The following is a 22,145-nucleotide window of genomic DNA, read 5'->3' on the forward strand; positions in this document are numbered from 1 at the left end:
AAAAGACAAATGGAAGAAAAGAAAGCAGGAAGGAGCAAAGGAAAGAAAAGAAAAAAGAAGGGGGTAAAAAAGGAAGGCTGGAGGGCGAAAAGAAAGAAGAAAAGAGGGGCCAGGCTTACAGAGAGAGGAGTAAGTGACAAGGCCAGGATCCCGGCCTCTGCCTGCCCTATCCTTCCTAGTCTCCACTGGCAGAAGGTTCTTTCCTAAGCTCACACCCAGGACTGGGGTGTGTGTATGTGTATTCCAGCCTTGCAAGAGAATGGCAGGAGGTCCCTGGGCAGGCGCACGCCTTCAGTGGGGGAGGCTCAGGATGGAAGCGCGCCCCTGACCTTGAATGGCCCAAGGCCCAGAATTCCTACCACGCCCCTGGCGTCCGCGAAGAAGCAGCTAACCTGACCTTACCTGCAGTGAGCCAGGTGGAGGTGTGTGGTGGAAGGGGAAGCCGGCCTTCTGGCACAGCACGGAGAAAGACACGAGGCTCCTGCGCAGGGAAAGCCGAGGTTGCCACCGCAGGCCTGGCACGACCAGGGCCGTGATGCCCCGCCCGCCCGACCCCCCGCGCGCACAGGTACCTGGAGACGATTTCAACTGAAGTAATGAAGGCAGTGTCGTGCTGTCGAGAGAAAGGTGGATCCCAACAACAGGAAACTACCTAAATCACCGACCAGTTCTGGTGCTGCCCGCGAGCTGGGCTGCCTCGCCCGCCGCCGCCGCCGCCGCCGCCGCCGCTGCCGCTGCCACCACCGCCGCCAAGGAGAGAACCCTGCGATCGCGCCCGGCCCAGCCCAGCCCAGCCCCTAGACAACCTGCGCCCGCTGCCGTGACGGAGTGCCCCAGGCCGCCGCGAATGCGTCATGGGGGAGGCCTCAGGCCCCAGTAAGGTATGCCTGGGAAGGAGAGGGAGAGAAAGAAGGGGAGGCAAGGCAGGAGGAGAGGAATAAAGGCGGGGAGCAGGCGAGACGAGCGCTGCTTTCCCAAATCTTGCCGCCCAGCTAGCCGGCGCCAAGAGGCGGCAGCCGTGGAAGACTCGAAAGCGCCAGGGAAGGTACGGAGCCCGGTTCCCTGTCTGGCCGCGGCCTCCCACCGCTCGCTCTCCCCCTCCTCCCTCCTAGTTGCCCGCCCGCCGGGGCGCGCGCTCCCGCGCCCCCTCCCCCTAACTCCCCCCCCCACCACCGCCAACTCTGGCAAGCAGGAAACGCGTGGCCCTACCAAGGGCCGCCAGGTGGGGGAGGCCGTGCTGGGGGAGGGGGCGGCCCCCATGCAGCCCAGCCGGGTCCACCTAACGGCTGCCCCCAGCGCTAGGGATGCACTGTGGGCCAGGCCTGCTCCACAATTCAGATTGAGGGTCATCTGAGACCCAGACACTCGCAAAATAACCGGCCTCTGCCAGCCTCCCTGGGGCTCCCGAAAGAAATCCTGTTTGGCTTCCTCTGTCTATGCAGCTCCCCTCTCAACTGAAATCACTGGTCCAAGACAGCCACAATCCAGATATACTAGCAAGTCATAAAACTGAACAAAAGCCGACAAACCTTACGGCACCAGGGCTATAGGGCCCAGACAAATTACGACCGTCTAGGTAATATTTAAATAGATGCCTCAAGTAATTGCAGGGGGCTCGGGTTAGTCCTCCTGTTGTAAAAGTGGTGAACGGGATAAAGTGGAAGGTGAAGATAAGAAGTCAAAAAAGAGGTAAAATTAAAAAGCTTCATTCCACAGCTTTTATTCTATAAGAACATAAACATCGTCTTTTTTCCACGCACAGCAGCAATACAATATTAATTTATTCTGATTTAAGATTAGAAGTAAATAGAGCTAGAACTAACATTTATAATAACGATAGAATGCATTTGCTTAAAACAAGATTGGCAATTCTTCATAATAATAGACATTTATACAGATTTGTATTTATAGTTTTTTTCTTTTTCTGCATCTACAGGTTTGACCCTTTTATGCATGTAACTTCACAGTATAAAGGAAATCTAAACAATGTCTCCCTTCTCTAGTTTACTCCGCTTACCCCAGTCCTCCTAGGCTTCTGTGAGTTTCAGAAAGCAAAAATGTAAGAAAAAAAGCTTTTTGTTCAAGGTGATTTTAAAAAGCAACTTCACAAGATAGGGAGAATTGTGGTGTGCTTGTCGTATGTTACCAGTGGTAACGATTTTAATGACAAAAAAAATCCACTAATTCCACATGTATAAAGAAAACTATATTATTTATCTACAGTCAGAAGGATATGGAAATTTAGAGGTAAATGAAACATTTTAGTCAGGCAATGTAAGACCTTACAGAAACTGGAAGAGAAGTCCCCTTCTCTTGGTAATTTTTTTTTTTTCTTTTTAAAGCTGGGGTATCTTACAGAGGAAGGAAAAAAATCATCTTTGACTTTCTTTCTCACTTTTTAAATCAGCCAACGTCAAGCCCGTTTGCCAACCTGCATGTCCATGCCTGTAAGCCCTTCTCTTGGCCAAGGAAGAAAGGAAGAAAGAAAAAAGAAACGCAGGGGCCTGTATCCCCTGATTAAGCACAGCGTAGCACTCCAGGCAGACGTGCCCGGTGGCGGCTCCTTGCACCATTGACCTCAGGCCAGACACCTCAGCGCCAACAATGGGACCTCGGCCTTCCGGCTAGGTTTGCCCCAGGCTGGGCAGGAAACCAGCTCCGCCGAGGACAGGGGCCATTTCCAGCAGTGGGACCCCAAGACAGCAAACCAGCCCAGTCACGACTTGACACTTAGGACAATATCTATCTCTATAGAATGTTAGCACGATATGGCTTTTTCCCCCAGAAAACAACAAATAAACCAGCACCAAGCAAACACAAAGAAACAAAAAGTCAGAACCAACCAGCCCTGCACAGATGTAACGGCCCAGGAGGTGGCGAGAGTGGGAGGGAGGAACAGGGCTCCAACACAGGTGCGGGTTCCTGGGCAGAGGCTGAAGACAGAGGGAGGGGACCGGCGCTCGGCAAGTGGAAAAACCACGTCGTCTGGAGCTTCATCAGGAAAAATTAAAGTTGGCTGTGAGCTCCCGGATCCGGTTTTCTCGATTCATTTTCTTCAGTTTCATCCTGCGGTTCTGAAACCAGATTTTCACTTGTCTGTCCGTGAGGTGGACGCTGCGGCTAATCTCTAGGCGCCGCTCTCGAGTAAGGTACATGTTGAACAGAAACTCCTTCTCCAGCTCCAGTGTCTGGTGCTTGGTGTAGGGGCAGCGCTTCTTCCGACCACTCTTTGCTGTGAGCCAGTTGGCTGCGTTTTCACCTTTGGAATTGCCTGGCGTGTAAGAGAATAAAGAGGGGAAGATTAGGTCGAGGCCAGACGGACTGCCTGCAGGGGTGAATTGCCTCCATTTCTCCCATAAGAGAGATGGTCCCAAGTCACAGAGAAGAGAGTTGTGTCCCCCGTTTGGGCTTGCTGAGGGCACGCAGTTCCTCCAGAAATCGAGTGGGCCTTCAATCTACACCACGCTTCCAATTTACATTTTCCCCTTTCCCAAACACCTGTTTTAGCACTAAGCCGTAGGTGCTTGCAGAAGGAAAGGCCTGGGAGGGCAGGCTGTACCTCTTGAACTTAACGCTTTTCTTTGCTTCTTGCCATATGGCAGACAAACATTTCCTGTAGCCCCCAGGCTAGGAGCACGGGGTGCTTACTTGGAAGGTGGACCGGGCAGCTTGGCTGTCTCACCCGAGTGCTCTGATTGCCCAAGACTTGATAAGGAGAGAGAGAAGAGCATCCTTGGTCCAATAGGGAAGGCACGATAAACGATTGGGGGTCAAGGGCCCTCCCTCAAGTCTCTCCAGGAGCCAGGGGTAGGTAGCTGGGCGATTCCGAGTTCCAGGGGAAGCGAAATGGCCCTTCTCTGGCTCTCAGCTCAGGGTCCCCGGCTTCCAGGCCGGATTTGCCTTTTCTTCTCCCCTCAACGAAGATTCCCTCCCCTCAGCAACTTTGAAAAAAGCATGGGGGATCGTAAACTCGAACTTCGCCGGTTAATGGGCTTATTTATTGGCGCTGGCGGCTGCTTATTTTGGATGCCTTACAAACATCCGTGCTATCTGCGGGCGAGCTACTTTCCCTCCCTCCCCCCACCCCCCCGCGTGGGCCGCGCCGCGCAGGCTGGGCAGAGACCAGGGCTTGGGGTGCTCCCGGCCACTGGGAAGAACGCACAGGAGGGGGCCTGCTCTCTGGTGTCCTCGCCCCAAGTCAGGGGGAGCTGCGGCCAGTGCCGAGGACGTCTTGCTGTGGGGCGCTAAGCCGGACATGAATTTTACTGCGTCCCCACGCCCAAATATTAAAAAGCAAGTTCAGAAGGTCAGCCTGCTGCAGCTTGGGCCAAGGCCGGCAGGCTGCCGCGCGGGCTCCTAGTTCTCTGATTCTTTTCCCTGCGTCTGCCTGTGTGCCCGCCTGACTGCAGCCCTCTGCAGCCCTGCTTACCCAGGGAGTCCTTCTCCGGCGAGGCTTTGCTGCTCTCGGAAGGGGCTGGGGAGAGCTCCTCCGCCGCCGAGGACGACGCGTGCGCCTCCTCGTCGCCCTGCGAGCCCCCGCTGCCGCCGCAAGCCAGAGAAGGAGGCGGCGGCGAATCGAGGGCTCGCTCCTTCCGGGCCGCATCGGCCGAGCCGGAGGCTAGCGCGGGCGGCGGATCGAAGCCGCGCCCGGGGGGCTGCGCGGGGAACGGGCCCGCCCCGAGCTGCTGCGCGCCGCCGCCGCCGCTGCCATAGCCCTTGGCCGTGCCGTAGGCCTGTGAGAGGCGGAAGTAGCCAGGCACTGGCACCCCGCTGGAGGCACCCAAGGCGCAGCCGTCGGGCGGCGGGCCCCGCGGGAAGGGACCCAGTTCGGCAGCGGTGGCCGAGCCTTTGGGGCATTTGTCCGCGGAGTCGTAGAGGCAGTAGGAGCTCTCTTCTTTGATGTTCCGCGTGAAAGAGCACGAGGTGGCCTGCGGCGGGGGCTGAGGTGGTTGCGGCGGGGGCGGCGGCTGCTGCTGGGGCGGCGGCGGCGGCCCTTCGGGAGGTTCCATCCGGCAAGACCGGGGCGCGTCTAGCCACAGGTCTATGGGCGCGGGGCCATAGCCGTGCGCCCCGGAACCTAGACCCCCGCCACCACCACCGCCGCCCGGCGACGCCGCCTCATTGCGCTTGCCGCCCAGCGCGGGGAAGAGCCCGCAGCTCTGCAGCCCGTAGGGCAGGTCGGCGGCAGGCGGCAGGTAGACCCCTCCGTGGGCGTAGTAACCGCCACCGCCGCCGCCCCCCGCGCCACCGCCACCGCTGCCTGCCTCGCCTCTGCCCGAGCTGATGAGCGAGTCGACCAAAAAAGAGTTCGCGGCGGGGCTCTCCGAGCATGACATTGTTGTGGGATAATTTGGCGAAGGGAGCAGATAGCCCTTTCTGGCTGACATTTCTTGTGCAAAACATGCTGAATACGATTAGCAATCCCCCCGCACCCCGGCGGGCGCCCGCAGCCAATCCCGAGCCAGAGTTTCCGCGCGACCACTCCCAGTTTGGTTTCGTAGGCTCGGGGCCGCTCTCTGAGGGCGCCCTCGGAGCCCGCGATTGATATAAATATGTAATCTCTATTGATGGGCCAGGAGACGCACGCCAGACACCTCAGCCCGAAGGCCGGGAGCTGTGGGGGCTGCCCCAACGTGGCTGCTGGGGGACCTGGCCACTGGGCTCGCTCCGCCCCTACCCGGACGTAAGCCCCATACCCGCGTCAGTTTGAAGCGCCCTTGGGCCCCGCGCAGTTAACAAGTGGGGTGTTTATGGTGCACGTCCAGTCCACCTTAGGTGCTCACCATCCCTGTCAAAGAAGCTGCCACTAGTCCCCGGTGTGCTCTGACCACTGAAGGGGCCATGTCCCGGACTCACACGCTTCCCATTCAATTCTGGAGTGGAGCTGGCCCCTTGTCTGAATTCTGGCTCCCCAAAAGCGGCAAACCTGACGCGACGGCTGTCAGGCTTCTCAGAGTGTTGGGAGCCCATAGTGACTTGCCTCTAATTCCAGCATCCTACAGATTTTCCCCAAAGTACAATGGCTGTTCCCTGGCCCCTAACCCCCAACACTTCTCTCCCCCAGTCCGTTGATCTAGTTAGGATCTTCTCCTCCGGTGCTGTGCTCACCTGGCACGCCTTCTCTGCAACTCCTGTCAGCGGTCTTTGGTGGGCTGGCTGGAGTAGGGGTGGGAAGCAGAAGACGCCCCTACTCCCACTCTCAAGGCCAGAGCTAGGTCCAAGCATCCCCTCATCACCCAGAGAAGACTCTAAGCCAACAGTCATTTTGGGAAATAAAATGGTGGCCCTGGGGTCCTTGGCTGGCCCAAGGGGGAGACTTGGAGGGGTGTGCACGGTGTCACCTCTGCCGCCTTATGCTCCTGCTCTCCTGTTAGCTTTGGCACTCTTATGCTCCTGGAGGCTACAACAAGAAGCAATGTCACTACACTCCTGCCTCTCTGTCCCCTCCCCTCTTCCCCTCCCTCCCATACCCTCAGCTAGGGCAGTCCTAACTCCTGCAGTGTGTGCATTTTAACGAGGCCCCGGTGAGGAAATCCGTTCCCTACTAGGCCGGGCTGGGCTTCTGGCCCTGTTATAAGAGCATGTGGAGGCCAGGCCCTTTGCTCAGCAGACTCAGGGGCGCTGTTTTAGCCATCTGGAAATGGCCGGCCTGGGGTGCGAGCCCCCAAGTGTGACCCTCATACTAGTCTCAGGAAATGCAACGTTTTCCGGCCAGATCCAATGGAGCCCGGGAGGTCTCTGTCTTGTCCCTGGCCTGTGGGCTACAGGTCTCCAGGATACCTCAGGCCTGTCTGCCCCTCCGGCTCCAGTTGGAGCTGGTATTGCTGAACGCCGGCATCCCAAAAAATAGACAGCTCAGGCCGCTGCCTGAGGCTGGGAAAGACTCCTGCATCCCGGTCATATGTGCGGCGCTTTGCCTCCTTCCTCCCAATGTGAACCCAGCCCTGGATTCTGGAGGAAGAGGAGCCTGAGAGGACCCTGAAAGCGCACGAGAGAGCTAGCTAGGTAGAGCTCCAGCTCTGGCTTCTGAGATTCCAGAAGCTGCGGTCGCTGTGGGCCGTGGCTGCTCCGAGCTCCCGGCCCAGAAGGCCGCTCCACCGCTAGCGAGGCGTTCCAGCCGCTTCCACCTCGGGGCCCCACGGTGACCCGGCGCTGAGGACTGAGCATCAGGGTGCCCAGGAGGAGGATGGAGAGAAAAATAGAGAGATAGAAGGAGAGACGGACAGAGGGGGAGAGAAAGAGAGAAACAGGAGGGGAGAGAGCACAAGAGACCCAGCTCTTTCCAGCCTGAAGGGGTTTTTAAGCTGCAGCAGCGGCTTAGAGGAGTCAAGACGGGGTCTGTGCCCGGAGATCATTAACTCTCCTTTGCTCTTCGCATGCTCCTGCGCCCAAAGGCAAGGCAAATTCTCTTCCTGCTCTGCCCATGAGGCCGACGAACCTGAGTGCAGAAAAGCTTCAGAGCACCGCAGCCAATGACTCTATATTTAGCTTCCCGGATCTGCCTGGTCCTTACCCTGCTCACCAGAGGGGTGGAACTGACTGGGACTGTTGCCCTTAGCAATGCCACCTGGAAATGCCACAGGCTGGGGACTGCCTAGGAAGGAAGCTTTGCTCTTCAGCACTACCCATGCCTCTAAGAAAAGCTGTGTCATTTGGGAAGCAGGTCCCAGGAGCATCGAGGTTTCCTCTTAAAAAATGAGCCGTTATCAGGTCAGTGGGCCAGGACTTGGGCCTAGAACCATTTCTCTCCAGACTAAATGCAGAAAGCAACTTCCCAGGAAGTTCTGGGAAGGTCCAGTATATGTTTGAGATGGTGGAGACCACGTGAAGTAAAAGGCAATGATCAAAACCTATCTTTCTTAACCTTTTAGGGAGTCAGGACCATTTTGGAAAATCTGAGTAACTTTTGACTCGTTCATTGAAAAGTGCGCATCTGTGTATTTCCACAAATTGATCCATCATTTCAAAGGAATTCACACACCCCTCAAAGTCTTTTCCTTGGGTCTTCCAGAGTTCCCTAGTCTCCTGGGACTGGGGGGGGGGGGGCTGCCAATTTGGCTGGTAAGACAAGCTGGGTGCCCTGTGGCAGACAGCTCAGGTCAGGGCCCTGAAGGGCAGCCAAATGGGCTTCTAAGCTGGAAAGGATCCAGGGACGTGCACGTGCCAACAAGGTTACAAACGTCAGCTTGTACTGCATCTGCTACAAAAGGCTGCCCTGGCGGAGGAGTGGAGAGGCTGGAAGGCCTGCTACGGGCCTCGCAGGCCATGGCATTGGCACTTGGGTCTTCAGTGACCTTTTTGTGGAGAGCCAGATGTGTTTCTTTAGCATGACTTTTCCCCCACTTGTAATAAACCAAACGGGATGTTGGGCTTGAGCTCTTTTCTGCTTAAAAAATAATAATAAAAAAAGAGCATGTAAGCTCATGTATGAGAGCCCCTCTCTGGCCCAGGACTGCTTTCCAACTCCCACCAGGGCTTGTTGAGCAGGAAATGCAGGGAGATACTGCCGGTGTGCCCGGTCGGCTTCTGCTGGTTTAAACGAAAGGATATCCACGCAGCAGCGGCTCAAATTAAATGCCTCCTTGGCCCTCTCAGTTGGTCTCCTAGCCCCTAGCAGCCCCGGCCGGCCAGCCCTCAAGACTCCCGTGCTCCCTAGACTTTAACACTGAGGTGTTAGATTTCTCAATAAAATATTCCATTTATCGATCACTTCGGCTTCCCCCCCCCCGAGATTCCTCACCCCAAGAGATTAAGAAAGCAATTCAATTGTAGTGGGTCGGCTTTCAAGCACTTTTCCTCCCTCGTGCTCATTTTCCTTCTTTCTTTTTCGCCGTTCTTCCCAGCACTCAATTTCTCCCTCTCCCTCAGGGTATCTTTGACCTACACCTTCGGTGCCTGCTTGCCTCAACCAGGCCTTATGCAGCTAAGTTAGGAAGCTGCCTCCAGAGCCCATGTTTTATTTAGTAGTAAATATTGCTCATTTCTACCTGGGTAATAACCCACCAGCCCTCTGGAGCCAAAGTAAACACCAGGCCCATGGATTAAGGCCTTTGGCAAGGATTAGGCTTCAGTTCACTAGGTACTCCTGAGTAGGCCCTTGTAAGAAATAAACTACTATGAAAAACAAATTCCCGAAGAAAAAAAATACTAGGTTCTGAGATTAAAACTGCTAGTAAACAATTGGTATCTGGAGGGCACGCTCAGTACTTTCAAGACTCTGAATTATCCAGTGGTGGAGGTGAGCTGCGGTCCCACAGAGGAAAAAATAAACGCTACTTTTACATATCCGGCTTTAGCAAAAAAAAAAAAAAAAAAAAAAAAAAATAGCTTCTCAGATCCACACATTTATGCATAGTTAGAAATTTTTTCCACAAGCAATGACGTTCTTTTAAAGTTTTTCTAAATCCAACCATTGAGATGGCCCTTCCCCTGTTAAGGAAGTGTTGAGGCCTTTTCACACACCCCTTGAATTGCAATATTCTTAGTTTTGTTCATAATAAACCGCCTCTGGCCTTAGAACTGGAGGCGGCTCTGTGATTGCAGAGAGGGCTCCCGCTGCAGAGAGCAGCTCACTGGGTGAGCGCTCATTCCTTGCCTGGTTGCTTTGCTCTTGTATAGTTTGGGACCTAGCCCTCAACAAAGACTATGATAGGCAAAATTTACTCAACAAACAGGCAATACTTGCTTCTCTGGGATTCCCACTGCTCACTATGCACTGTATATTTGGGAAAAGAAAACAATGTTCAGAAACTAATGGAAAAATAGCGGAAAAAATTAAACATAAGAGAAAGAGGGAATTTGAATCAGGCCCCCAAAATGTAAGTTAATTTTTATTATTTAAAATGTGCTTGATGACAACCCCGATAGAATGATTGCTCCATCAAAATTTATCCTCGGTTGCAACTTTTTAAAAATGTATTGGTATTTACCAATACATTTTTGCATATTTGCAAAATATCTTTTACAGAATATCTAATTTTCACATGTAAGAAATTGCCGCAAAATCCCAGCCGGGTTTATAACACGTACTCCAAGTATGCAACACAGAGACTTGTCTGGCACTCTCAAAAATCACATGCGACTTCTCCAAATTGACCTTTTTTCGAACAAAGGTTTTCTCTACGCTGTGGGCAGACCTATAGATGCACCTAGTAGGAAACCAGTGACCTCCAAAACGTCTGGCCCTGGGAATAATCCCGCCTTAGCGGCCCGCAGGCTTCTACCACCCCATTGTTTAGAATGGAAACTTTCTGTTTTCCTCAGCCCCGTCACCTCCTTTTTTTATTTCTTTGCCCTCCCACAACCCCCTATCCCAGCACAGCTGGAACCTTTTAGCCTAGACGCCTCTCATCCCTAGCTCATTCTCTTCTGAATATTTCTACAAAATCGAAAGATTCGCCTTGAATGAAATGCTGGCCAAGGAGCTAAAATCCCCAACTTTCTACTTAGGCCTCCCCCTGCTTTCCAACCTTCGGGAGCAATGGGGTGGGGGCTGCCTACCGCGCCACTCCACAAACCCAGCCGCGTTCCCGAGAGCCCTTAGACACCGGCCACCTCCCCACTCCCTCCCCACCAGACTGAAATTGCTAAACTTGTGGCCTCTTACCTTGACACATTTCCGATATCACTGCCAAGGGGGCAGTTGGCTTCTCCGCGCGGCGACGCTCGCGAGGTCTAGCGAATGAGCGTTGCTTTAAATTAGAATACCAACCGTTTCTTGAGGGTGAGCCCCCTTTTTCTAATACGAAGGGGAGCGGGACAAGTGAAATAATGTACCGTGCTGCTCTTAGTATCAGAAGCGAACAAAGGCCAAGAATCACGCTGGGGTTCCCGGCTCCCCGGCGGCTTTGACATTGATCGGAAGTGCGCCATCTGGTGGCGGCTGCGCGCCTAGGCCGGGCCGGAGCTCCAGCCCGGAGCCGAGAGAGGGAAACCGGCTCCGGACAGAGAGAGGAAGAGAGGAGAGGATGTGCCCAGCCGCTGCTATTGAGATCTCATTTTTACATCTAAGAAATCGCTGCAAAACCCCAGCCGGGTTTATAGCGGCGCATTCCAAATATGCAAATTGGCCGGCCCCGGACGGGTTTACGACCACATTGTCACAGCCATCCGAGGATGGGCTTTTATAGGGCTCAGAAATCAAACCCGCGCCCGCCTGCCGCCCGCCCGCGAGCAGTCCTCCTGGCTAGACTCTCTAGCAACTTGAGAGACTTTGGTTAATCTTTAACCATCCCAAAGGAAGTCTTTCCTTAAACCCAGGCTTCCCAGCCCGCCCCCTCCCTGCCCCCAGGAGGGCCCTTGTTCGTCTCTGCGTGTCTGCCTATCAACCTAGGCATTCATCTCCGGGTCTGTCCCACTCCCCTTTCAGCTGGATTTCCCCAGTCGCGCCAGTTAGACAAACACACAAACAAATAAACAGACTGGGGTCTGGGGCCTCTCTCCAAATGCGACCCTATCTGCTGTTCTGGCCCTGCCTGGGTGGCTGAAGAGAGGGTGGGGTGGGCAACAAAAGGCTCTGTCCTTTCAACCCTTCTCCTCAAGGTTATGGGTGATGTCCAATTTTAAGGCAGAAGTTCAAAGGCAGCAAACAAAGAGGAAACCGGAATCCTTTTTTTCCCAAAGGGAAAAAGCAGCCTCCACTGGGAGCTGGGGAGAAAGCGCCCTTAGAGGCTCCTGAGAGTCTGCTCTGCCTTGGAACTCAGACCGGGTTCCCTCTTGCTGAAGCCTCCACGGGGCCCTGGATGGTCCCACTGCAGGCCTACCGGTCCTGAGGTGAGTGAGGACAGCTGGAATCTGACCCATTGGCCACCTCAGGCCCCGAAGCCCTCCTCAGGGCTGAGGTCTGTCTGAAGGGATGAAGTCCCATATTCCAGGCTCTGAGATACCCCTTCCCCAGGTGTTCGCTTCCTACAAGGACCTAGCCAGCCACTTTGGCTAAGCCTGGTCCCTACTGTAGCCAATTCCTGACTCAGTCACCTTCTCACCCCCTCAGGGGCCTGATAACTTGCCCCTGGGCTAGGTAATGTGTGTTGGGGGGTGTATGTGGGGGGGTGGGCAGACATTTGGCGGTAAAAGGCGATCAGGGAGAGGAATGTCACACCAGGATACTCAAATTTCCACCGTCTTTATTTTCATTGTGCCCTGTTGCCTGTATACACGCTGCGACACACATGGTGGGTAAGAAGCAGAACTGAGGACAGGCCAACATTCCCAGTACAAGTGGGCTATCAGACATTTCTTCATATAGGGAGGCAAAGGAGATTCAACGGGAGGGTGCCTGGCTTTCCCAGATGAGGTCCCCAGGCCGGCTGCCTCTGAGCATTTCCCTAACATTTTCCAAATGTTGCAAGAGATTAAAAAGACCATTCTCAACACCTTTTCCACCCCCTCCAACACCCCAAAGGAAATCAATTAATGGCAACAAAACAAAACAAAACAAAACAAAACAAAACAAAATTGGTTATGGTTCCTTTATTTACAAGTTTTTGAACACCATCCCTGTATGAAGCATACATTCAAATATTCTTAGCAGTGAGCGAGTTTAACCATGGAACACTGTAAACAGATAGAGCCTTTAAATATTTTCATCATCTTTTTTCCCCTCTACATTGCATCTTTTAAAATTCGCTTTGGTTCCTTCAGGGAAATATATATATAATATAACATTTATCTTTTAAAATAATTCCACCTCACTCTCTGGCTCTTGGAGGGTCACCGGAAGCTTCCAAGCTCAGTTCCGGAGCCAATGAGGGCAGAGTGTGGTGCTGGAACCCGGTGTTTTGGGGGACTCAAGGCCCTCATAGCCAAAGCTGGGGACCGGCTGGCCAGGCCTGCTGCTCCGCAGCCAGACACTGAGCAAATCCAAGCTTCATTAAGTGTGGTGGAGACTTTGCCAAACTGCCGCACTCCACAGCCATTTCCTGCGAAGATCTCAGGGGCCAGTGGTCTGGCCGCAGCCTCTTGGCTTTTCCGTGTCTCCCACCTCAGGGAACAGTCCACTCTTCGAGGAGGCTTTGGGCCTGAGTGGCAGGCTGGAACGAAGACCCTCATTTGGTAGAAAGGAAAACCAGGTGGGCTGTAGGAGGCAGTGGCTAGGAGCCTGGATCAGTGTAGTGGGTGGCTGGGAGGAGGGGAAAGACACGACCACCACCTTGAATCATAGATTTCTTCTCCCACAAGGCCTTGCAGCCCTCTTCTACCTCATAGACACCTCTGAGTCCAGCCGCCGTTCACACTGGCTTTGGAAAGTAGCCTCATTCTGGGCACCTAGTAATCCTACCTCTTCCTCCTGCCCCTGTCCCCAAGCTGAACTGGGCTTGGAGAGCACACAGCTTTTTGACTCAGGGGTCCTGGGGGTGGTTAGGCTCCCGGTAGAGGGAGGATGTGGAGGGGTTAGCCTCCAGGGGACCTGGCAGGGGGCCCAGTCCCGAGTGGAGACCACACCCAGCCCACAGCTCTGCAGGTTCCAAGAGTGAACCACCAGGGGTCCCAAACCTGTCATTCTAGCTGATGCACAGCTCTCAGAATCCAATGATTACTAGGAATCTTAACCACCAAGATCTTAACCAAGAGAGTCCCAGGCCGCCTCCTGAGGGGCTATCGCCATGCAGCCCTCTCTTGCACACCTCTTTTCAAAAGTCACCATGTGGCTTGACCTTGTCAAGGACAAAATCTGCATATTATCTCCTGTGTATGAAGCCCCCCACCCAATTCCAGCCGCTGGAGCCTTAGAGGAGCGGATTCGCTGAGTAGTACTGTAAACGGTCTCTGTTAATTTTTTTTTCCTTCATTCTCCTGTTCTGAAACCAGATTTTGACTTGACGGTCAGTGAGATTGAGCATGCGGGACAGTTGCAGGCGCTTCTCTTTGTTGATGTAGACGCTGAAAAAGAACTCCCGCTCCAGCTCTCTGATCTGGTACTTGGTATAGGGGCAGCGCTTTTTGCGGGTGCGTTGACCACCTGTGGAGGGAGAAAAGGCGGGGGGGTGAGCCAGGTGTGGGGGCTGCAATCCACCCCAGAGCCCATAGCTGAGGAGAACGGCTGCCACAGGGACTGGTGGTCCAGCCCAAGCCTCGTCTAAGTCTCCCAGGCCCCTGCTTTTATCGCTGGGACTGCGGGCTTAGAACGGGCCGCAGTTGGAGGCTCAGCCACAGATAAAAGCCAGCTCTCTAGATAGCCCCCCGGGGAAGCTGCTCCCGCTGCCCCCAGAACAGAAAGGAGGGCTTCGCATAGCAACAGGCGAGTTTGCGCTGCCTAAGCCTCTTTCAAAGCCGCAGAGTGGGGGCTGCCGGCTGCCTCTCGCCGGCCAGACTAAACAAACAGCCGCCTGCGGACATTTCACCTTCCAGCACCTGGGCTGCCCCTTCTCAAGGCAGTAAAGGGGGCTCCAGTCCCAGTCTTCCTCGGCTGCCGCCAAGACTGGGCAGTCGTTAACATCTGGGGCGGCTGCCGGGTCTTTGTCAGCCCAAGTCCTGGCCACCAGCTTCTGCCTCCTCGGCCAGCCTCCTGGCTCCCCTGAGGTGGGGAGGTGGCGGCGGAAGCCCCCAACCCCGGGCTTTCGCTGAGCACCACGGCCACACAGCCACCCTGCACGCGGCAGAGCAGCGGCGCTATTTTACGTAGGGTGAAGGGAAAGGGGGCTTCCCAAAGCTTCGGGCAGGTTCTACTTGCTCCCCCTTAAAAAAAAAAGACCCACAAGACCCCCCCAAAAAATAATAATCGCTTTTGACAGATTGAATAACAATTGTGAATAACATGTAGTTGGGCAGAAGGAGGCATATAATTGCCACCACGCCAGAGGAAAATGGCTTCCTTTGGACAAAAAGGCCAACTTTGGGTTAATTTGTTTCTTTTAATATATTGCTGGAACTAAGCGGGCTACTTTATCTGTTAAATGCACTCCTAGCGCCGTCGTTAAACAGCGACGCCTTTGAATCCCGGCCGGGACTGGAGTCCCGGCGCAACACATGGCTTTTATAAAAATCTCCGGATTACCTCGCTATCAAAGGCTCCCAGAGCCCTAGCAGGGGGAATTTACAGGCGCCCACCTCTGGCTCCCCAGCCCGGAGCTGGCCCTGAGCGGGGTCGAGCTGCCGGGCTTGGGAGCTGAGAAGGGAAAAAAGGGAAAAGGGGAGTTGTTGGTTTTTTTTTTTTTTTTTTTTTTGCAGGCATGCCTTGGCCGGTGGGTATTTCACGGCCAATTTCAGCACTCGCCACGTGATCCCGCCTTTTATAACAAAGTTTTGTTGGGGGAAACCTAAAGGCCCTTCATAAACCTTATATGCTTATAAAACAGCATATAAAAATTTAACAGCGGTGCTGCGCTAGATTTCCAACTCCACTTTCATAAAGCGCAGGGCGCTGCCTTTATACGTACTGGAGCCGCCGGCCTTGTCCTCAGTGTGGCCGGAAGACGACTCAGGGCTGCTGCTGCTCTCGGGGCGCCGCCGCCGCTCTTTCTCCTCCGCCGCCGCCGCCTCCCGGCAGCCGCCGCCGCCGCTGTCCGAACTTGAAGTTGCCGGCGCGCCCGTGGCCGCCGCCGCTGCAGCCGCGGAGGTCGCCGTGGCCGCCGGGGGTCCCTTCTCGGCGCTCTTGTCCCCGGGGTAGTCGGAGGAGGCGAGGTTTTCCGGGGTGCCGTAGGCCGTCTCGAAAAACTGGTCGAAAGCCTGTGGCAGGACACCGTTCCTCCCCACGGTGCTATAGAAATTGGACGAGACGGCGGGGGTGGGGTGGTGGTAGACGTTGGCCGAGCTCTTGGCCAGCACGTCGCCAGGCACGCCGGCCGCGCTGGGCGCCTGTAGGCAGTCTCTGTGCACGAGCTCCTCCGCGGAGTAGCAGTGGGCCAGATTGCCGCGGGGGTGCCATTTAGTGGCGGGCTCAATGGCGTACTCTCTGAAGGTCACTTCGCGCACGGGTTGGACCTGGGGCAGGTTGGAGGAGTAGGAGTATGTCATTGGGCGCGAAGACGGGGTCTGGGGCAGAAAAGAAGGGAGGCTGGAGAAATCTGGACCCGAGACGTAGTAAGTACAACTTGGCAAATACATGTTAGAGGAGCAGGGACCACGCTCATCAAAATCCATCATTGGGCTACCTTGGGCTCTCCGCAGTAGCCGAGCTTAACATGATTCTCCACTGCAGCTGCCTCTTTGAAGCGGATCCGTGAAGTAGAAATTTGGAGACGTAAGCTGACGTGGAAATCTATCCCCATCCTTAGCAGGGAGGTGCTGGTCATGTGACCCGATGTTGAAATTGACAAGCTGCGAGCTAGTCCGGGCCTTTTTCCACCCCCCTTTCCTTTTTTTTTTCCTCCCCTCCCCTCCCTCCCGGCTTCCTTTCTTTGTAGCCACCTCAGGGGAAGCAACAGATCGTCACTCGGTGTTCTCAACGAAAGCACGTAATCGCCGGTGTAACTCATGTTGGCTGGGGGGCCTCCCGGCGCGCGGAGAGGCTGGGGTGCGCCCCCATGAAGCATGCTAGTGCTCAATTTTAGGGTCCTGGTTCTCGAGTGTGCGGAGGGCGGTGAGAACTCAACTCTTGTTCTGCCCCCGCCAACCCGCAGCTCCCCTGGTGGGTGAGGGATGCCCTGGGCTGGGGATAGCCAGGTGGGAGCCCCTCGCTGTGTGACCTGTGATCTAGGAGTCTGTTCTCCTGGAGGCCCGCATTTGCACCCCCTTCTTCGCAGCCCCCCTCCCATAGACTTGCTCTGGGAAGCACTTCTGCCTCCGACCCTAGCCGGAACTCCTTCGGGGCCCGGGTTTGAAGCCGTGGATGTGCCTGCCTCTTGGCTTGTCCGATTTGCACGGTGACTTGATTACACGCTCGCATTCATGGTCACTTCCGAAGCGCTTTAGTGCCGTCCGTCCCTAAACTGCCGACAGCCAGAACGGCTTCTCCCCGCTGTTTGTCACTGATCCGCAGGGCCCGGAAGGGCCTTCGTCTTACCCGGGATCCACCTCTCCCTTCATCTTCCCTGCCTGCCTCCTCATCCCACCTTCTGTCCTTGGAAAAACCCCCTTCTTCTCGCTGCCTGCCGGGCTTCGGAGTGACTCGGCAGAGACAGAGGCACAGGGGCTGCTGCCCCGCTGCTCACCGGTCCACTCGTCTGCTTGGTCTTCTGGAGCTGAGGACTCGGGAAACCATGCAATTGAGGCAAGCCTTGGGCTGTTTTAGAGGCGCTGACATCCGAGGAGCCTTCTCCTGGGTATGCTGCATCTTCGTGGGGGGCCCACCAGGCTGCTCCTAGAGCTCCAGGGGTGTGGGGAGAATGGGGGTGGAAAGGATGGGCTGAGAGCCAAGGGGTGGCTGAGAAAGGGGTAACCTGCCTGCTCTCCTATTCGCCTTCCTTGCAATGTGTGAGAGTGAAAGCAAGGGATGTGCAGGGCAAAAACTCAGAGAGCTCTATGCCTCTCCTACTGCTTATTCCACAGAAGGAATACAATACCAGAGAAAGGAGAGGTGCTACCCAAACCCTGCACCTGGGGAGTCAGGGATGCCTTGAAAAGGCTAGGTTCCACTAAGGATAGAGAGAGGCCGTAGCGCTACTAGGAGTCTAGCTTTCTTGGGAAGAGGAAAAAATAAATTAAGAAGGCAAAATATGCTCCCCATCCTGCAGGACTGAGGAGCAGTTTGGAGGAAGCGAAAGAAGGGCGAGGACACAGTGCAGCCAGGCAGGGCCAGGAGCTGAGAGGGGCCCAGACCTGAGGCCTCCCAACAATGCTCTTCTTGGAAGGAGCTGGGGTGTTACTGGAGGAAAATGAAAAAATGAAAAAGATAACCTTTTCCTTTTCCCTCTCCAGGAAATAGCCAAAGGTATTTACATATCTTGGGGAGATTTAGAGTATAAACTCTAAGATCTTTGGCATTTAAGTGTCAACATCGATTTATTTATTTATTGCTGAGCTGACTGTAACTGACTCAATAACAAATCTAATCATGTATTGCACTGGAAAAGAAGTATTTTCATTATGTATTTTCTCCAAATAATGGCCTATCATTGCATTTGAATACCTGCTGTAAATATCAATAATATGGAGTAATTACTCTGTAGTCGAGTAAACTAATTTATTAGCATTAATGTTTATGTGGCTCTCCACCTCCCCCCCACCCACTTTACAAGAATTGCTCATCACAAATCAAGCTACTCGGACACATAGGTTTAATGAACTCTTTATTCAAGATTTGCTACAAGAACTTTCATGTCCCTTGAATCCCTGAGAACTGAACTTGAAATTATTTGTGCATCTTCATCTTGACATATTTGTCCACTGTATCTTGTCCAGAGGGCAGAAGTGCTGTGAATGTGAAGGTCCAGTGGGAAGGAAGGTTACTGGAGAAGAGTAGCTTCAGACCTCCTAAAGCTGGGAAGCACATTTACAGAATTGCCCTGCAGCGAAAAAACTCTATTTCCAGCAGTGACCAACAAGGCAAAATATTTGTTTCTCCACAGCATCTCTTTTTTAGAGACAGAATATAAAAGGCAGAAGAGAGGTTTCAAACAGCGGTATTCGAGCTGTGCCCTGGCTTGATTTTGGCTATCCCAAACTCTCTCCCTGCAGCCCACCCAGTCCTCGCCACCCCTACCTTCGAACAAAAGGAATGCATGAAGGGTTTCAGTGACTTTGCCATAACAAAGGCGCCACCATTGCGGGGCTCGCCCCGCCCCTGGGTGAAGGCAAACAAATTCTTGCACTTGTATTAGGGCTTTTAAGACCATAATTGAACCCGGGGGCGTCTAGGAAAACCGAAAACTGTTCTAGACAGACCTGCGGTTTTATAGCAGTTTTGGCAGTCAACTTCAGCTTGTGCCTGAGCAGACGGGGCTGTGGTGGCCCGCCAGCGGGGGACTCCAGGCCACCTCCCCCAGCGGCACGCAGCCCCTCTCTTTAATTAGACCGGTTTTCCCCTGGTGCCAGGGACAGTGGTCCCCGCAGAGAGGTCGGTTTGGGGATGTGCGCTGTTCCGCATAACCATTGCCTCCTATATCCTCCTCGAGGGCCAAACCGAGAAGGTACTGGCAGGGCTGGATCCCATGGGTGTCCGCAGGAGACAAAGGCGAATTCCGGAGGAAAGGCTAGGGCTGAGAAAGGCGCACCGGGAGCGACTGGCAGGGCAATTCGGCAGGCTGCACCGTAGCGGGGTGCCCGCAGGGACTTGCAGACTGGAAGGGGTGTGTGGGGGCGCTGCCGTGAAGACGGATGAGGGAAAAGGCTTTTGATATCAGCAGGGGAAAAAGCCTGGAGCGGTGGAACGCTTTTAGTTGAGCAGCAGGGATAGAAGGGCACTCAGGTCCCCTAAAGCTGCGCAACGTCCCAGCTTTGCCCACTCCTGCCCTCGTGTGCGGAATATGCTGGCGGTGTAAATGTGAAGGTTTCGCCAAGCAGGCGGCTGGGGTGAGGGGTGGCCGCAGCTCTGAGGATCAGACCAAATCTGGGGGAAGAAGGGGAGGCAGACCTTCGAGTCCTTGGTTTTGACTTTGCTCTGAGCCTATGATTGACTGTTCCGCTTCGCAGGAGGTCCAAGAGCCGAGCTTAGCCCACCGGGCTCTGGGAAAGACTCGACTGGGGCTAAGGCCGCCCGGAAGGCCAAGTCCGAGTTCCATTTCTTGAAGAGGCCGGGGCGGGTAAGGCTGTGACATTGGCCCTGGCGACTGGCTTCCCAGGAGCTGTTCTTTCTCAGGAGCTCCACTGCGCGGGCCATCACCAGAAAACTGTCTTCAGCGTATATTTCCTTTTATCGTCAACCCAGAGCCCCACCGCGGCTAATGCAAGAGGCCAAAAATGTTTGGAGGAAGAAAAACAAAGGCAGGAAGTGGCGGCGGCCTGACGGTGCGTGTGTGTCTGCAGAGAAGGGAGGGAGCCGGTTCAGTCTCTTCTTGTTTTTCCAAACTTCAAGGTCCAGGCAGCTCTCCGCCGGGCCTGGCCCTATCGCTCCCCGCGCGGCTTTTGGAGGTGGCCACCCGGAGAGGAGAAGGCCGACGCCCGCGCCAGGCTTGTCAGGCGGAAACGGCTAACAAGGAGATCTGGTCAGCAAAACAGGCAGAACCCTTCCGAGGCTTCGTCTGAGTTGGCCGCAAAGGTTGCGGGGGGCGGGGGGGGGGGGCGCTTGCACAGCACCCCCGGGACCCTCCTTGCTGAGGACGACCATCCCTGAGGCTTACGCTTCGCTCCACCGCCTTCGCAGGGGGAATATCGGAATAAAGTGTGTCTAGGCGCCTCTGTCGCCTCTGCTTCTTCTTGCAGCCGGAGGGGTCCGGGAGGCAGCGGTTAGGCGCAGTCGGGCAGTGCCCGGTCGGCGTGCACCGGGCAATGTGAAGCCTTGTCACCGCGGTTGTTGTGCTGGGGGCGTTTCCAGCAGTCATTCGAGGGACTTGAGCTGCAAGGATCGACACTTGACAGGCAGCTTAACACCCTCTCACTCCAAGAGAGGATAGAGCTGGGTGGTGGGGAGCACCTCCACACTCCAGGCTTCCCAGCTCCAACTAGCAAAGCTACTGGGCTACCCTCTTCTCTCCTTGGGGCTGGCTTGGGAGGCAGCAGCTGCTCCTGTCCCAGAAATCTGAGAATTTCAAGTCCCCAGTGCTTGCACATGCAGCCCTTTGAATGCCCAGCATTTGTCCAGTCTCAATGTCAATGCCAAGCTGCCTTCAGTCACCATTGTCCTTGGGGGGGTGTTCTGTACCCCTTACAGTTCCTAACCTTGCCCTGCCTTCTTCCAGCCAGTCTCACCTGTTGGGACCTCCCACCTCTTCCCTACCTCTTTTGATGTCTCTGCTAGACTGAGCAAGGGCTGAGGTGCCACTGGAGGGCACCCAATACTCAGGCACAGAGAAAGAGGGCTGTTAGGTCCCTGACTCTCCCCCTACTTTGGGCCTCCCTCCACCAGAGCCTGAACTGATTTTCCCACCTCCCTTCTTTGGAATACTCCACGCAAGGCCCCAACAAGTGCGGCTTATCTCCCTCCCTCTACCCTCCCTTCTCTACCCTCCTTCCTTCCCCAACATTTCCTCCTTTTATGCGGACCCAGCTCCTACTTTTCTAGGCTGAGCAACCCAGATGGGTTAGGCCTGGGAAGGGTCAGGACCCACTTGACAGACCGAATCTCACTCCTCGATGGCTACAGTTAAGTTTCTCATTTTGTGGATTGCTTAGGGCACCATCAATATTTTGCTTCCTCCTGCTTGCCTGAGCCCTTACTTTCCTCTGTCCACAAATGCCGCAGTGTTTCTAGAAAGCTACAAAGAAGAGTGTTTCAACCCTGGTGACCATATTGCACACAGGTGCAAGAACTGGCCCGGAAGCCCTGGGTAGAAATAGCAACTGAGCTCTTCTCCTCCATTTCAGGAGTATCTCTTTCCAAATCGAAGGGTTCCTGGTGGCACATCCGTCTTCCGTGGTGAGCTGGGGAGGTGAGTTGTCTGGGAAGGCCCAGTATTTATTCTCAGGGCATGGCTTATTCCCAGATCATTGCCAATCCACCACATTTTCCAGGAGCTGGCCAGCGGCAGCACTGAGACTTCGATTAAAAATCAGATCACCTCTATCACTATGAGGTGGAGGCAGGGGTTAATTTGTCTCTTTGTCAAGACACCCCACCCTCCCCCAAGCTCCCTTTCACTTCCCTAAAACTCACAAACAGGTAATGCCCTGAAATTGACCTCATAATTCTGCTTGGTCTGATTGGCAAGTTCAGTCATCCTCCAAAGCCCCCAAATACCTGAAAAGGTTCATACCCTTGCCTTGGCCACTGTAGAGTGGGGCACAGGGCTCAGCTGAGGGTCTCAAGTACCCAAGCAATCTGGTTATCATTTACTTTAGTGAATCTCAAACTGAAGGGAGAAGAGAAGATTACTTCCTTTAGTAACTATTTTTATTTTTATTGTTGTCAACTGGTTAGACTTTTTTTTTCCTAGACTGGAAACAAATGGGGTAGGGGAGGCTTTGAGGGGTGAAGGCCTAGTTCTCGTCTCCCTTCCATTCCGCCTGCAGCTTCGGCCCAGACGGGTTTTCCCAGCAAAGTGTCTGCGATAAAGAAGACAAACCCGAAGTTTGGCTCTGGTTCTAGGGTCTGGGTCCCCACAGCTGTAGCTCACAGGAAGCCCCCAGGCCACCAAGCTCCAACTGCTTCCTATTTCCACTCAGCGCCTGTG

The 22,145-nt window shown here is 54.5% G+C and overlaps 2 protein-coding genes and 2 long non-coding RNA genes across 5 annotated transcripts; 2 read left to right on the forward strand and 2 right to left on the reverse strand.

Moving 5' to 3' along the window:
* Positions 1-148: 148 nt before the first annotated feature.
* Positions 149-3,031, forward strand: LOC120365316 (uncharacterized). Its single transcript, XR_005580297.2, has 2 exons — positions 149-881; positions 2,408-3,031. It is a non-coding gene; the product is annotated as an uncharacterized LOC120365316 (long non-coding RNA).
* On the reverse strand, positions 1,705-5,632 carry HOXA10 (homeobox A10). Its single transcript, XM_003935154.4, has 2 exons — positions 4,430-5,632; positions 1,705-3,271 (listed from the first exon to the last, which is right to left on the reverse strand). Exons 1-2 carry the CDS (start codon positions 5,385-5,387, stop codon positions 2,997-2,999), a joined length of 1,233 nt encoding a protein of 410 aa, XP_003935203.3. The 5' UTR covers positions 5,388-5,632; the 3' UTR covers positions 1,705-2,996.
* A 6,476-nt stretch (positions 5,633-12,108) lies between these two features.
* On the reverse strand, positions 12,109-16,254 carry HOXA11 (homeobox A11). The gene is made up of 2 exons (XM_039472793.2): positions 15,378-16,254; positions 12,109-13,960 (listed from the first exon to the last, which is right to left on the reverse strand). Exons 1-2 carry the CDS (start codon positions 16,081-16,083, stop codon positions 13,728-13,730), a joined length of 939 nt encoding a protein of 312 aa, XP_039328727.1. The 5' UTR covers positions 16,084-16,254; the 3' UTR covers positions 12,109-13,727.
* LOC101046760 (uncharacterized) lies at positions 16,017-20,212 on the forward strand. Of its 2 annotated transcripts, none has more exons than XR_745821.3 (2): positions 16,017-17,201; positions 19,510-20,212. It is a non-coding gene; the product is annotated as an uncharacterized LOC101046760 (long non-coding RNA). The 2 variants fall into 2 exon arrangements; XR_012512190.1 differs by lacking the exon at positions 16,017-17,201 and adding an exon at positions 17,302-19,007.
* Positions 20,213-22,145: the final 1,933 nt, after the last annotated feature.

The sequence above is a fragment of the Saimiri boliviensis genome, chromosome 10 (assembly GCF_048565385.1).
Source record: "Saimiri boliviensis isolate mSaiBol1 chromosome 10, mSaiBol1.pri, whole genome shotgun sequence".
Lineage (NCBI taxonomy): Eukaryota > Metazoa > Chordata > Mammalia > Primates > Cebidae > Saimiri > Saimiri boliviensis.

What these genes read in the sequence shown, in the direction of transcription:
- HOXA10 (XM_003935154.4), bottom strand. Translation starts at nt 5,387, where the DNA reads ATGTCAGCCAGAAAGGGCTATCTGCTCCCTTCGCCAAATTATCCCACA. An exon ending in GCCGGAGAAGGACTCCCTGG is followed by an intron (nt 3,272 to 4,429) that starts GTAAGCAGGGCT and finishes CTTACACGCCAG; the next exon opens with GCAATTCCAAAGGTGAAAAC.
- HOXA11 (XM_039472793.2), bottom strand. Translation starts at nt 16,083, where the DNA reads ATGATGGATTTTGATGAGCGTGGTCCCTGCTCCTCTAACATGTATTTG. An exon ending in GGACAAGGCCGGCGGCTCCA is followed by an intron (nt 13,961 to 15,377) that starts GTACGTATAAAG and finishes CTCCCTCCACAG; the next exon opens with GTGGTCAACGCACCCGCAAA.